The 13,069-nt window shown below is 45.0% G+C and overlaps 1 protein-coding gene across 1 annotated transcript; it reads right to left on the reverse strand.

Moving 5' to 3' along the window:
* Positions 1 to 459: 459 nt before the first annotated feature.
* LOC130039266 (melanoma-associated antigen B10-like) lies at positions 460 to 1,750 on the reverse strand. Its single transcript, XM_056131113.1, has 2 exons — positions 1,676 to 1,750; positions 460 to 1,320 (listed from the first exon to the last, which is right to left on the reverse strand). Exons 1-2 carry the CDS (start codon positions 1,748 to 1,750, stop codon positions 460 to 462), a joined length of 936 nt encoding a protein of 311 aa, XP_055987088.1.
* Between the last annotated feature and the right edge of the window lie 11,319 nt (positions 1,751 to 13,069).

Raw genomic sequence — 13,069 nt, forward strand, 5'->3', positions numbered from 1 at the left:
AGTACAATAGACTTCAAGTGATAAATACAATTAATTTATCATCTATTTTTTCTCTCTGCTTTTTGATGTCAACTCAGATACTGCTGTTTATTTTTTACATTTCCAAGGAGATTCCTGAACATTTCATGAACATACTCTGACATGGAATAGCATTCCAAACCACTGAATAACAGGGAGCATTTCCAGCATTTCCCCTCTTATTATTAAACTCTTATACTAAAAGCATTAAATTATACACACACAGCAAAATACACAACAAATATCTAAGCAATATCATTTACAACCTCATATTCTTACTTTCACAAAACCTACTAAAAGCAACCATTTAAAAATTTCCTAGTTTCGTGTATAGGAACACACACGTATTACAGACACATAATGACTAGCCCTACTTCAATCTTTTTTCTTCGTCTCTGAAATTCTTGTTTTCAACAACTGAGGAAAGCCTGCACCTCAGACTTATTTATGGGCAGGGTAAATCATGGCCTTAGTGCGCTCACGGGCAGCAGCACTGCGTGCTCTGGCTTCAACCCTGGCTTTGGCCCTCTCTTCCTCATCCTTCAGTGCCTCCTCATACCACATCGGAAAGGCACTGGGAACTGCATCACGAACCTTGGCCACATATTCTAGAACTTTCATCTTACTGGTTTCTGCATGTGCTCTGGGACCCCACAGAAACTCATAGCATGGAGGATCACTATCAGGGACCTGGCGGTACTCCAGGTATTTTTCCTTCACCAAATCTTCAGTAATGAGCCTCCTGGGCTCTCCAAAAATGAAGTGTTCCTTCCCCTTATATAAGCCTATCATATTTAACGTTTGCCAGATTTGATCCTCAGTGGCACGATTACCCTTGGTGAAGATCACTCCCAGGATGGTCATCAACAGACCAGTCTTGGGCACCCCTTTGTCCTCCATGATCCTGGAATCATAGCTTATTTCCAGTTTGTTAATGAGGACATAGGTATGTTTCTGGGTATCTACTTCTTTTAAATCAAGGCCGAAGATCAACTCCAAGTGTTCACTGGCTCTCCTAAGAATTTCAGGGAAGTTACTCTTATACATTTGAATTACATTTTTCATCATCTCTACCCTGGTAACGGGTTCTTTCATATGATACTTATACAGCATGAAATGCACCAACATAGCCACTCTCTCATCTAATGGGCCTCTGAAGAAGGACTCATTCATGTCCAATTCCTCTGAAGCGGTTGGATTTTCTTCCTCTTGGTCATTGATGGTCACAACCGATCTCATGTATGCAGCAGCTGCTTCATTACCGCTGGTGGCAATTGTTGTCCTCCGAAGCTCCTGTGACTCCTGTAGCAAAACAATAGCAGATGAGCTCTGGGTGAAAGAACCAAAATGAGAGGAAGTGGTGGGGAATTTCTTTTTTCTTTTTTAATTTTATTGAATCACCGTGAGATAAGATAGTTACAAGTTTTCATGTTTGGGTTACAATCACACAATGATCAAACACCCATCCCTCCACCAGTGCACATTCCCCACCACCAGTCTCCTAGTATACCCCCACTTCCCCAGCCTCCCCCATGCTCCATGGCAATAATCCCATACTCTATTTCTGGGCATTATGGTTTGCAATACCGACACTGAGAGGTCATCATGTTTGGTCCTTTATCTTCTTTCCTACTGCTATAGGGAGATGAGCACTTACCAGACTCATGGAGTCTTCCTGTGCCTGGCGGCGTTTCTCACGGGCACGCAGTTTACTCTTCTGCCCCCGAGGCATGATGTCTCTGAGCAGATGCTGTAGGCAAAAGGACAAGCGAAAAGGTGAGCTGAAGGGCAAAGGCTGAGAGTATTAGGTCTCTTCAGTGAAGCAATACAAGTAGGCTGCCTGGGCAGCTTTCCCGGAGGGACTGCTGTAGGAGCACCTCCCTGTCCCCGAACAAGACTCCTATTATTTGGCCTGAGGCTGCTCTAGGAGCCTGGGGTGGACGGCTCTGACGCCAACAGTCCGCATTTCAAAGCCCTTACCACTCTGACACAGCCTAGTGGAAACTTAGGGGGGGCTTCGTCTTACCACAGTCACCGGGGTATGCAGTGGGAAGAAAGCAGCCGTCAAGGGGTAGAGATCTGTGGAAAAAGGAGCTACAGTCACTGACAGGGGCCCCAGTGATGAAGGCTCTCCTCAGTCCTCAGTGCCTCAGCATCCTCAGTATAACTTTGAGAGCTCGTTTGAAGGTTCTAACCAGGGAGCACAGCTACTTGTATGCCATCCACCAAGACCTGTCTGTCACCATTCAGGGAAGGCCAGTCCTCTTTGACCGAGCGTGAAGCTTCGGAAAGGACGCACATGGAGCGTTGAGGGAGGAAGGGCACCCACCCGCCTAGCCAGTCAGATCAGCCGAAGCAACCGTGGCCATTGATGGGGTGACAGATGTTGCAGCCAGACTGCCTCACATCCCTCACTATAACTTCGGATCGAACCTAGGAACTCTGGCTTCTACTAACCTAAAGCCCTACTCCCTCAGAGGAAGGCTTCCATCCCTGCAAGCCCAGAGGAGGGAGACGTCGTCAGGGCGGTCTAAAAGTTCTGCTCCCGTCGCGTCAGGGGGACCAATGACGCCGCTAGAAGTCGCTCGTCCGCACTATTCTCACACAGCCAGTCCCCTCTGGCCTCGCCTTGACTGACTAGAACCTGGGTTCCCTTCTGTCTAATGGCCAGGGCGCTGCTGTCTCTGGGGCTCTACCATCTTCCTCCCACATTAAGGCTGGTATTTGGGTACCCTGAGGCTCCCAGGGCAAAGTCATGGCTGTTCTGCTCACCCCAGAGCCCCCGGAGGGAGGCCTTGACTGTTCTGCCCCCCCTCCCCCGACCTTGCAGTCTCACAGCCAACATGGCCGGGTTCTGGAACGTCGCGGGTGTCGCCCACGAGGCACTTTCATTTCCACTCGCTTTTAGGACAAGAATGTTTCTCTCTGGGTCTTCGTCCTGTTCCATCTGGCCCCTCCCCATCCATCCCTCTCAGGAGCATTTCCCTAGCACTTGCAGGCCATTTGATCAGGGGTTCCTGCCTGAAGCCCACCCATGAAAGGAAGCAGGGGGACAAACTTTCTACAATGCTCGGCAACCTCCAAGTGGCTGGTTCCCACCTGAGTTACGCGTCTTGCAATCCCCAATTGGGCTCCGACGGTCACCGACCGACTAGACGAGATCCACCGAGTCCCGCCGACTGCTGTCGTCGTGGGACGGCGCTGTCTGACACGAAGGCCGGCGGAAGTCAGGTGGTTTTGGGTTGCATCACATGTCATGCGTCACATCCGAATTGCATGGGCAGAGCCTCGGAGGCTTAAGTCGGGGCTGGGTGTACTTAGGCGCCCCCTGTGTTGTCGGTGATCTGTATCTATTCCATCAACCCCTCAAATCACCCCGGGAACGTTACAGGGTACACAGAGGTTACTACTTGGGGGAATTTACTTAGATTTTATTCTTGTATTCTCTCTGGGTCGACAACAGCAGCAGGACTCTGCAATCTTCTGGCTGGAAAGAGTGGACCCTCATACCTAATTCATGCTCTTTCTGTTTGGGGGGAATTACACCCAGCTGCTTCTCAGGGCTTATGGCTAGTTCTCTTCTCTGCTCAGGGATCAGCAAAATATGTATGGTTATGGTGCTGTGGATTGAGCCTGTGTATGCCACATGCAAAGCATGTGAAATGAAATACCCACCTACTGCACTATTTATCATTTTGGTCCCTGCACAGAAATTCTCCATCCAGAAAATTTTAGACCACTCCCTTTGGATCAATGCATATACTTCTCCAAGAATCCAGGGCAATTATCAGAGCATGCCAGTTCTAGATTAACTTTACCTGGGATCCCCTAGGGTGCACTCAAGGGCTGGGTTCTATGGGCCTGGAGCAATAGTACAGCTGGTAGTGCATTTTCCTTGCACTCTGCCAACCCGGTTTTTTTGTTTGTTTGTTTTGGCTTTTTGGTTTTTCTTTTTTGGGGGGGTCAGACCCAGCAATGCTCAGGGGCTATTCCTGGATCTACACTGAAGGATCACTCCTGGTGGTGCTCGAGGGACCATGTGGGATGTGGGAGATCTAACCGGGCTGGCCACGTGCAAGGCAAATGCCCTCCCCACTGTACTATTGCTCCAGTCCTGACAACCTAGTTCTATTCCAGGCATCTGTTTTGGTCCCCCGGCACCGACAGGAGTAATTCCTGAGTGCAGAGTCAGGAGTAACCCCTGGGTTGCCAGATATGGCCCCTGAATCAAAACAGACCAAAAAATACCTGTATTTTTTTTCCTTTAGAAATGAAATAGACAAGGCAAATTTTACTGAATGGGAGAGAAACAATGAGAAATAATGAGGGTAATTATTATCCAGAGAAAATATTGAAAATACTAAGACTTTTGAATAACTATGAAACAAATATAAAACTGAGATGAAATGAACAGTTTTCTAAGAATTTTTTTCTTTTTGGTTGACTGGTGATGCACAGGGGTTACTCTTGGCTTTGATCTCAGGAATTACTCCTGGCAGTGCTCAGGGGATCATATGGGATGCTGGGAACCGAATCTGGGTTGGCCCGTGCAAGGCAAATGCCCTACCTGTTGTGCTATCACTCCAGCCCCTAAGAAATTTTCTTAGTTTTTTAATCAATTTTAATTTCTTAATTCAATCAAAATTAATTTTATTATTTATTAGTATCACTGTATCACTGTTGTTAATCACTTTGCTCGAATGGGCGCCAGTAACGACTCCATTCATCCCTAACACTTGTTAGTGTAGCCCGATGGCATATTGGGGGCTCTTTCAGGGTCAGGGGAATGAGGACCATCATTGTAACTGTTTTCAGAATATCAAGTATGCCACGGGTAGCTTGCCAGGCTCTGCTGTGTGGACGTGATACTCTCAGAGAGCCCGGCAAGGCCGGATGGAGTCTCTAATCGACTTTACAGGTGTTCCCAGTCAGACATATATGCGGGAAGGATACTTTTGGTAGCCTACTGGGTTCTCTGAAAGTGAAAACTAGACAATAAAAGCTTCCGGGAGCTTGGTTTTATAGTCTCTGGATCTTGGCCATTTGTGGGATTACACGGCAGTTGGTGGGTGTAACTGTCTAGCTACTGGAAGATGGGGGACCTAGATGGAGGAGGCCCAGTACCAATCCGAGCAGGCTTGGAGATCCCAGCCCCGGGTCCCTCACACCTGGGTTCCTCTTCCGGTTCCTTCATGCAGGAGGCGCGTCTGAGTCTGTGGAGAGTTAAATTAGTTAAATTATAAATTATAATAAAATAGTAAATTTGTAAATAATAAATTAATTAATTAATTTGGCCAACCTGAGTTCCTCCACCCATCTTGGAGAGCCCGGCAAGCTACCGAGAGTATCTTGCCCACACAGCAAACTCTGGTAAGTTCCCCATGACGTATTCGATATGCCAAACACAGTAACAAGTCTCACAATGGAGACGTTACTGGACCCACTGGAGCAAATCGATGAACAATGGGAGGACAGTGCTACAGTGCAGTGCTATAAATAAAATTTATAAATAAAATAAACAAGATAAGAATTAATAAATTTATTAATTGATCAAATTATCAATAAATTGATTTATCAGTCAATTAATCAAATTAATCAATTAATTTCTTGATTTTCTTAATCAATTTAGATTGATCTGAGTAGAAAGTTCAAACAACAATTTTCATAAAGGATTTAGAAAATTGTAGAAGGGTTTTTTCCCAAAAAATACAGCAGAATTGAGTGGCAATTCATAAAGAAATTCTACCAAATAATTAGTAATGATGATGATGATGATCATAAAATAACATTACAGGCCATGATGTCTTTAAATTATTTTTATAAAATAAGTGTAACATTGATGGCAACACTTGATGAAAACCAAGAATTAAAAAAAAATGAGGACTGGACATATGATATGATATATGGTACATATATGGTATGATAGGTGAACCCAGGTTGGCTTAAGTGGTATTCTGAGGATGAACCCTGATGGGTTTCCTGCAAGGCAAGTACCCTACATGCTGTACTATCTCCAACCCCTATGGTTTGTTTTTAAAATTCCCCACTGATACTCGAGGTATCCTTTTGTTAAATTGCCTTTTCTTTTCTTTTTTTTTTCTTTCTTTCTTTCAACTATACATTCCATGATGTGGGGCTACTCCATGCTCTTTGGTAAAGGAGTTTCACCTAGCAATGCTGGAGAGGGTGGTAGAAAGGGACTTACACTCATACAGGGTACCTGCCATTCCAAGTGTGCACCCTTAGAGCTATCTCACAGCCCTCGTCAACTAGCTTAACTATCACTGTCCAGTTTCCAGAGAGTGAATGGAAGGGCCTACTGACAAAGAATCACAGTCATAAGTGGGGATCACAGGACAGCAGGGATTCACCATTGCACTGCTTATCTATTCTGGGGCAGATGATTTGCTCAGAAGTCATGCAGCACTGGACAGGAAAGATACTACAGATGTTTGGCACTTAGGCTGCCTCATCCAGTTCTATCAGCAGCAGTGCATGTAGTCCCCTGAGCACAGAGTCAAGATTAAACCCTAAACAAAAATGGATATGGCCCATGAAATCTAATCTCCAGGCTCTCATGGAGTCTGGAAGGGCAACCTCCCCCCATCCACGTTCTTCCAGGAGGTTGGTAGACAGGCCTACAAAGTGCCTCTGGAGCCATATAAGCTAAACAGCCATGATCCAGAGATTCACAAATCTTAGAAGAAAGCAACAAGCTGAAAAGATGCCTCTGGACCCCAAAGTCGCCATCCAGTTAAAAAATTAACTCTGATTGTATCACCCTATTTTAAATTTTAGAATTCCTGGAGCATGTGACCACAAACTCGACCCTGCTGATGTAGCAGGGGTAGCACACCACATTGGATGGGGTGTAAAGTTACAAGGGTTTAATGGCTCTAGGGTGTGATATAATAATCTTCACAGCTTTTTATCTAAGGGAACTTTGTTGGATCATTTTTAGCTCAGTATTCATAGCAAGCACTACAAAATAAATTATTTAGGACCTGTTTGGGGGGCAGTGTTGGGTGCTGGTGGAAAAATTCAAAATAATGGTGGTAGGTAGGTGTAATGTGGTGGAACTGGTGTTGGAATATTGAATGTAATAAATTACTGTGAACAACTTTATAAAAATAAAATTTTATTTTAAAAATGGGTGTGGCCAAAAAATGGAAGGAAGGAAAGGAAGGAAGGAAGGAAGGAAGGAAGGAGAAAGAAGACAAAGAAAAAAGAAAAATGGAAATAAGTTTTGTAAACTTCTGTTGCTGCTAGAGAAAGGGCTCTCTGTAACCAGTTGCAATCCCCTTAACTTTCTTCTGAGTTGCAGAGAGGACCTTCAGAGAACAGTGCTTCAGAAAATACTTACCAGGGCCTACAAGAATGAAAGTAGGGGTGAGGCTCTGGAGGGCCCACTCTCTTTGTGGGTAGGAGTGCACTCAAACCTCACCTAAGTTCCAGGCTGAAACAGAAACTTTTCACTCCTTAATTCTGCCCACCTAAGACCAAGGTATACACTTCCCTGAGGCAATATATAATGACAGAATTCAAGGAAAAACATTTCTAGTCACTCCTTTTTGGAGGAGCCCAAGACTACGAACAGGGTTGGGACTCTTGTCTAGTGGTAGCTTCTGTTCTGCAATGGGCAGCTCCCTGTGACCTCACACTGAGTCCTTTTTGCTTCTATTTAAGCCTGGGATTCCTCCATCTGCTGGCCTGCACCTGCCCAAGTGTCCATGGTCCTCTCTTTTATATTTTACTATATATTATATTTTACTATAATTATTTTACCCAATATATAATATATAATAATTATACTTATTTATATTTTACTATATTTTATATTTTACTATAATTATCTCCAATCGCAGAATAACTTTGGGAATACGTAGCACCAAATTATTTTTTAATTCAAGTAAGTTGTACTTATTATTACAGCACTGTATATAGCTGTGAACTGTGCACATATTGGTCATGTCTGGTCAATTTAACAGGGTACTATACCATGACAGTGGTTCTGCACATACCCTGTGAAAATTATTTCTATTGTGGACATGACCCCTACTTACTTCAATCAGTATCCAAGGCAGCATGGGCCACCAAACACTACCTAAATACATCTGCTCTCTTGTGTAAGAGAACTCGGGAGCCACCAGTCAGTTGAGCTGAGAATAAAATCTGGAGTTTTTGAGGACCTTACACTTAGCCCTGTATTTTTAATTTTGGGCACTGTGGTTTACAAACTCTTATTAGTAGAGTTCCATACATGACCTATCCAAGCACCCATGTGTCCTCCACCATTGTCCGAGGGTCCCTTACCCACCCATCCTCCCCACCTCTGTGGTAAGCTTCCTGCTGAAGCAAATTATCGGTTTCTGTTGCTCCTAGACATTTGTTATTCCCCAACTGTTTCTTCATATCCCACATATAAGGGAAAGCATTGTATCTGTCCCTCTCTTTCTGACTGCCTTGCTTTCCCACAAACCCTTTATTTTCAGTCACAGAGGTGATTAGGTCTCAGAGAATTCCCAATTCATTCCCTGCCCTTGTAACTGCACACCTACTTCTGCTTCTCAAGGGTAACACTTGTCCTTTATTAACTGCCCTGAATCACTGACCAATCCCACCATTTGCACAGTGACCTCAAACTTGGAAGAAATAACCTTTTTCTACTTAGCAGCACAGAGCCAGGAGTAGGAGCCACCAAAAAATGCCACACATGGTCTACTTTGCCTCCTGCCAAAAAGAAAAAAAAAACTTTCTTCAGCAGGAACCAAGACAGCCTTTAGGTGACACTTGGCCACTTCTACAGATAAGAAGAAACTCCTCACAAAAAATAGTTTTAATAAAAGCCCTATTTGTAGACTGTCGTCACCTGCACTGGGACAAATGTTCCAGAAAACCCCTATCTCTGCCTTGTGATTTCCTTTCACTTTACCCATGACTCCAAAATACCACTTTTTTTGGGTAGGGTTAATGAAGGGGGTATTTGGTCACACACAGCTGGGCACTCAGGGCTGTGTGTTCAGGAGACCATATGCAGTGCCAGGAATCTATTCAGGGGCTGCGTGCAAGGCACACCTTAACCCCTTAACCCCTGTACTATGTCTCCACTCCATCAAAGTTTTAATTAAGGCAGCATAGTTAATATTACTGAAGTCACTGTTTTATGCCTATAGTGCTGCCACTATAGGCATAACCCCCTCTAGCAGTGTTTCAAGATCCAAGATCCTTTCACCATTGTTCTGCAGTAATGTCCCCCTCTGATCCCTCTTAGCTTTACTCAAGGAACTTTTGAGAAATAAACAAGCTAGTGTGCCAGAGGTCTTATTTATTACATAACTGCCCATTCTTGGATAAGCCATGTATATAAACATATATATTATCCAAGGATTTATCATTTAACTTTAAACAAGCAAAAAAGGAATGGCCGGTACAACATTTTCTCTTCCTTTTCCCCATTTCTTGTTCCCAACTACTCCTGAATTCTTTCACATCAACAAGGCAAGAACTAATTCACTGATTTGTGTTATAAGGTTTCGGGTCCCACAACAAAATGGTTCCACAATTTGTTTACAAAACACTGTAGCACTATCCTCCCAATGTTCATCGATTTGCTTGAGCAGGCCCAGTAACGTCTCCATTTTGAGACTTGTTGTTACTGTGTTTGGCATATCGGATACGCCACAGGTAGCTTGCCAGGCTTTGCCGTGTGGGAGAGATACTTTTGGTAGCTTGCCGGGCTCTCTGAGAGGGGCGGAGGAATCGAACCTGGCTTGTCCGGGCTGGCTGCATGCAAGGAGCAGTGCAAGCAGTTCCTCAGTCTGGCGACATTTCTCACGGGCACGCAGCTTACTCTTCTGGCCCCGAGGCATGATGACTCTGGACAGGTATGGCAAGTCAGTCACCTGCAGAAAGATAAGAGAGGGAATGCCCTCCCACCAGAGAGATGGCCACCCTCTGTGGGTTTTCTTTACTGGCAGGGGTGCGAGGGAGTAAGAGGTGAGTGCATCACACCTAGCTCTCCTCAGGGTTTTTTCCTGGCTGGTGTTCAGTGATCACCCCTTGTGGTGCTCCAGGGACCATTGTAGGAAGTACTGGGGATTGAACTGAAACTGCTGCTTGCAAGGCAAGTGTGCTAAGCCCTGTACAGTCTCTCCAGTCCCTCAACATGTTTTCTTGTGTGTATTACTCAAGGAACCGATTCACTTTTTGGTGTGACATGGGGGAGGGGGAGGCACCTGACTCAGGACTTTTCCTGGTTCTGTACTTAGAGATCACTCCTGGTGGGGCTTGGGGGACAATATGGGGTGCCGGGTATTGAGCCCAGGTTGCATGCATGAAAGGAAAGCATCCTACCTTCTGAAATATCTCTCCAGACACTAGTAGTCTGTTTCTTGAAAATCTTATCAAAATATCTACAATGCATCTTAGGCTACTGGTTGTCAGATCTTTCTGCATAATGGGGTGACAGTTGTGAAAGGTGTAGGTTCTGTGAAGGCCCCTCTTTTGGGTAAGTGGTATTTCTTTCAGCTCCTTTTCATCATAAACCTGTATACTTCTGGGATCCCTCTATTACTTTTATGCTCTTAAAAATCTATAGATATATTTGTGTATATATACACATTTCATTACACACATATATACATATGAGTGTATATATGTGTGTGTATACACACACATATATATATATATATATATATATATATAATTTAAGGGTCATTGATAGTAGTGCTCAGGACTTATTCCTGGGTCTGCACACAGAGATCACTCCCAGAGGGTTTCTGGGTACCATATGAGGTTCCAGGTATTGACCCTAGGTTTGGTGCACACAAGACAAGCATCTTACCCGTGGTATTATCTTTTTTGGCCCCAGTTTTTATGTTCTTAAGTTAAATGACATCATCTTCTTGGGTTCCAGAGGAGAAACTGAAAGTGAATTTATTCAAAGTCCTGGCATTATCCCCCAGTAAGAACTGAAAGCATTTCCTCTAATGACCTAAAGCAGTAGATCTATGCCTCACTCTATTCACATACACACACCCCTCAAGTCATTCACTTTAAAAAAGTAAAGGAGAGGCTGGAGTGATGGCACAGTGGGTGGGGCATTTTCCTTGCACATGGCCAACCCAGGTTTGATTCCCAGTATCCCATATGGTCCCCTGAGCACTGCTAGGAGTAATTCCTGAGTGCAGAGTCAGGAATAACCTCTGTGCACTGCCACGTGTGACCCCCCCAAAAGAACATATAAATAAAAAATAAAGGAGGTTGGAGTAGGGTGCCACAAGCAGGTCAATCTGTACCTATGAGGCGAGTGCATAAGCAGCCTGATAGTGCCTTCAGACTTCTAGAGACCCCAAAATTGCTGCTGTGCATTTGGCCAGACCCCAACAACTTGGGGCCAAGTTTACCAAGAAAGTAAATGGCCAAAAGTTAGGTATGTGGGAGACACATCCACAAAACACCTCTGGCTCAGCTACATAATTGGAGACAAGGCCTTTCTGGTTCCTAATCAAACTGCTTAACAGCCATGATCCCAGAGAATCAAAAAAAAATTCGGAACCCAACAGCTTTTGGCAGAAATGTGTTCGGTCCTCGCAGTAGGTTACCGGCACCGGGCCACCCCAGGGGTAAAAGGGTGCTGTCCTTCCGCCTGCTCCACCTTGGCGGCTCTGTGGCTGCTATCTTCCAGAGGCCATTAGACAGTCAGGTTTGGGCGCACAGTGATGAGACATGCCTTGCCCCAAGGAGATGCCGGGTTACCACCCATGAACGGCTTCTCTGGCTCCTGGTCAAGCTGCTTAATGGCCATGATCCCAGAGACTCAGGACCAAATCTCGGAACCCAGCAGGTTTTGGCAGAAATCCCTCCGGATTTAATTGTTAAAATTTTGGAATTCCTAAATCAAGCAGCCACTACTGCAGCTGCACAACATCATATGTTATTCATAACCAGCAACAGAAAACAAACTGTCTACTGTTGCCTTTTCAGCAGATCTGAGTGTGGGGGTAAAATCTCAAATAATAATGGTGGGTCTGGTGTCAAAATATTGAATTCAATCAAAGTATAGAGAGAGTAATGTGGAAATCATCTCCCCCACAGGTAAGGAGAGGATGTGGGATGGGGGGTATACTGGGGCTTTTGGTGGTGGAAAATGGGCTCTGGTGAATGGACAGGTGTTTCATCATTGTATGACTGAGATTTAAACCCGAAAGCTTTGTAACTACTCTCACGGTGATTCAATAAATAAATTTATAAAAAAGAAAAAAGAAAATAATTAAAAGAGGGTCTCACACGGTGGTGCTTGGTGGTTACTATGCTCAGTATTGAGAGATAACCCTTACCCATATTTCATTACCATTTTCCTTCCACCCCATCTCATTACCCACCCCCCACCCATCTCCCCAACCTACTTTGGGGACCATACATTGCTGGGGGATGAACCTGGACTTCCGGACAAGCAAAGGACACACATGCATGCTGAGATTCTTTGTAGGGGCAGAATTCAGGAAATCTATTCAGGAAGTTCAGGAAATTCACAAACCCTACCCCACTGATTTCTGCCTACCCGTGGCTTGAGAAGATTGTGGGGGACTCTGAAAAACTTTCAGGGTGGGGATGGAGCAATAGCACAGCAGGTAGGGTATTTGCCTTGCACTACCCCAATCTGGGTTCAATTCCCAGCATCGCATATGGTGGTCCTCTGAGCACCACCAGGATAATTCCTGAGCACCTGAGCCAGGAGTAACCCCTGTGCATTGCCGGGTGCGAGCCCCCCCACAAAAAAAGAAAAATTCTCAGGGTAATTCCCTCAAACCTCAATCAGGAACTCATTAAGTCCTCCAGAAATTGGGACTCCTCCCCCAGCCTGTCGACCCCTCCCGCCCCCAACCAGTTCCGGATTTTTTCGGACTCAGGCCAGAAATCCGGACTGCACAGTACCTGATCTTTCCATTTCTAACGGAGTGATTCAGAGTATGCTCTATCAGAACCCCTCAATCCCTTACTTCCCAACTGAGCAGCAGGACGGGCCTCTCCCGGCCACTTCTCTCTGGCT

The sequence above is a fragment of the Sorex fumeus genome, unplaced genomic scaffold (assembly GCF_029834395.1).
Source record: "Sorex fumeus unplaced genomic scaffold, SorFum_2.1 ptg000086l, whole genome shotgun sequence".
Classification (NCBI taxonomy): Eukaryota; Metazoa; Chordata; class Mammalia; order Eulipotyphla; family Soricidae; genus Sorex; species Sorex fumeus.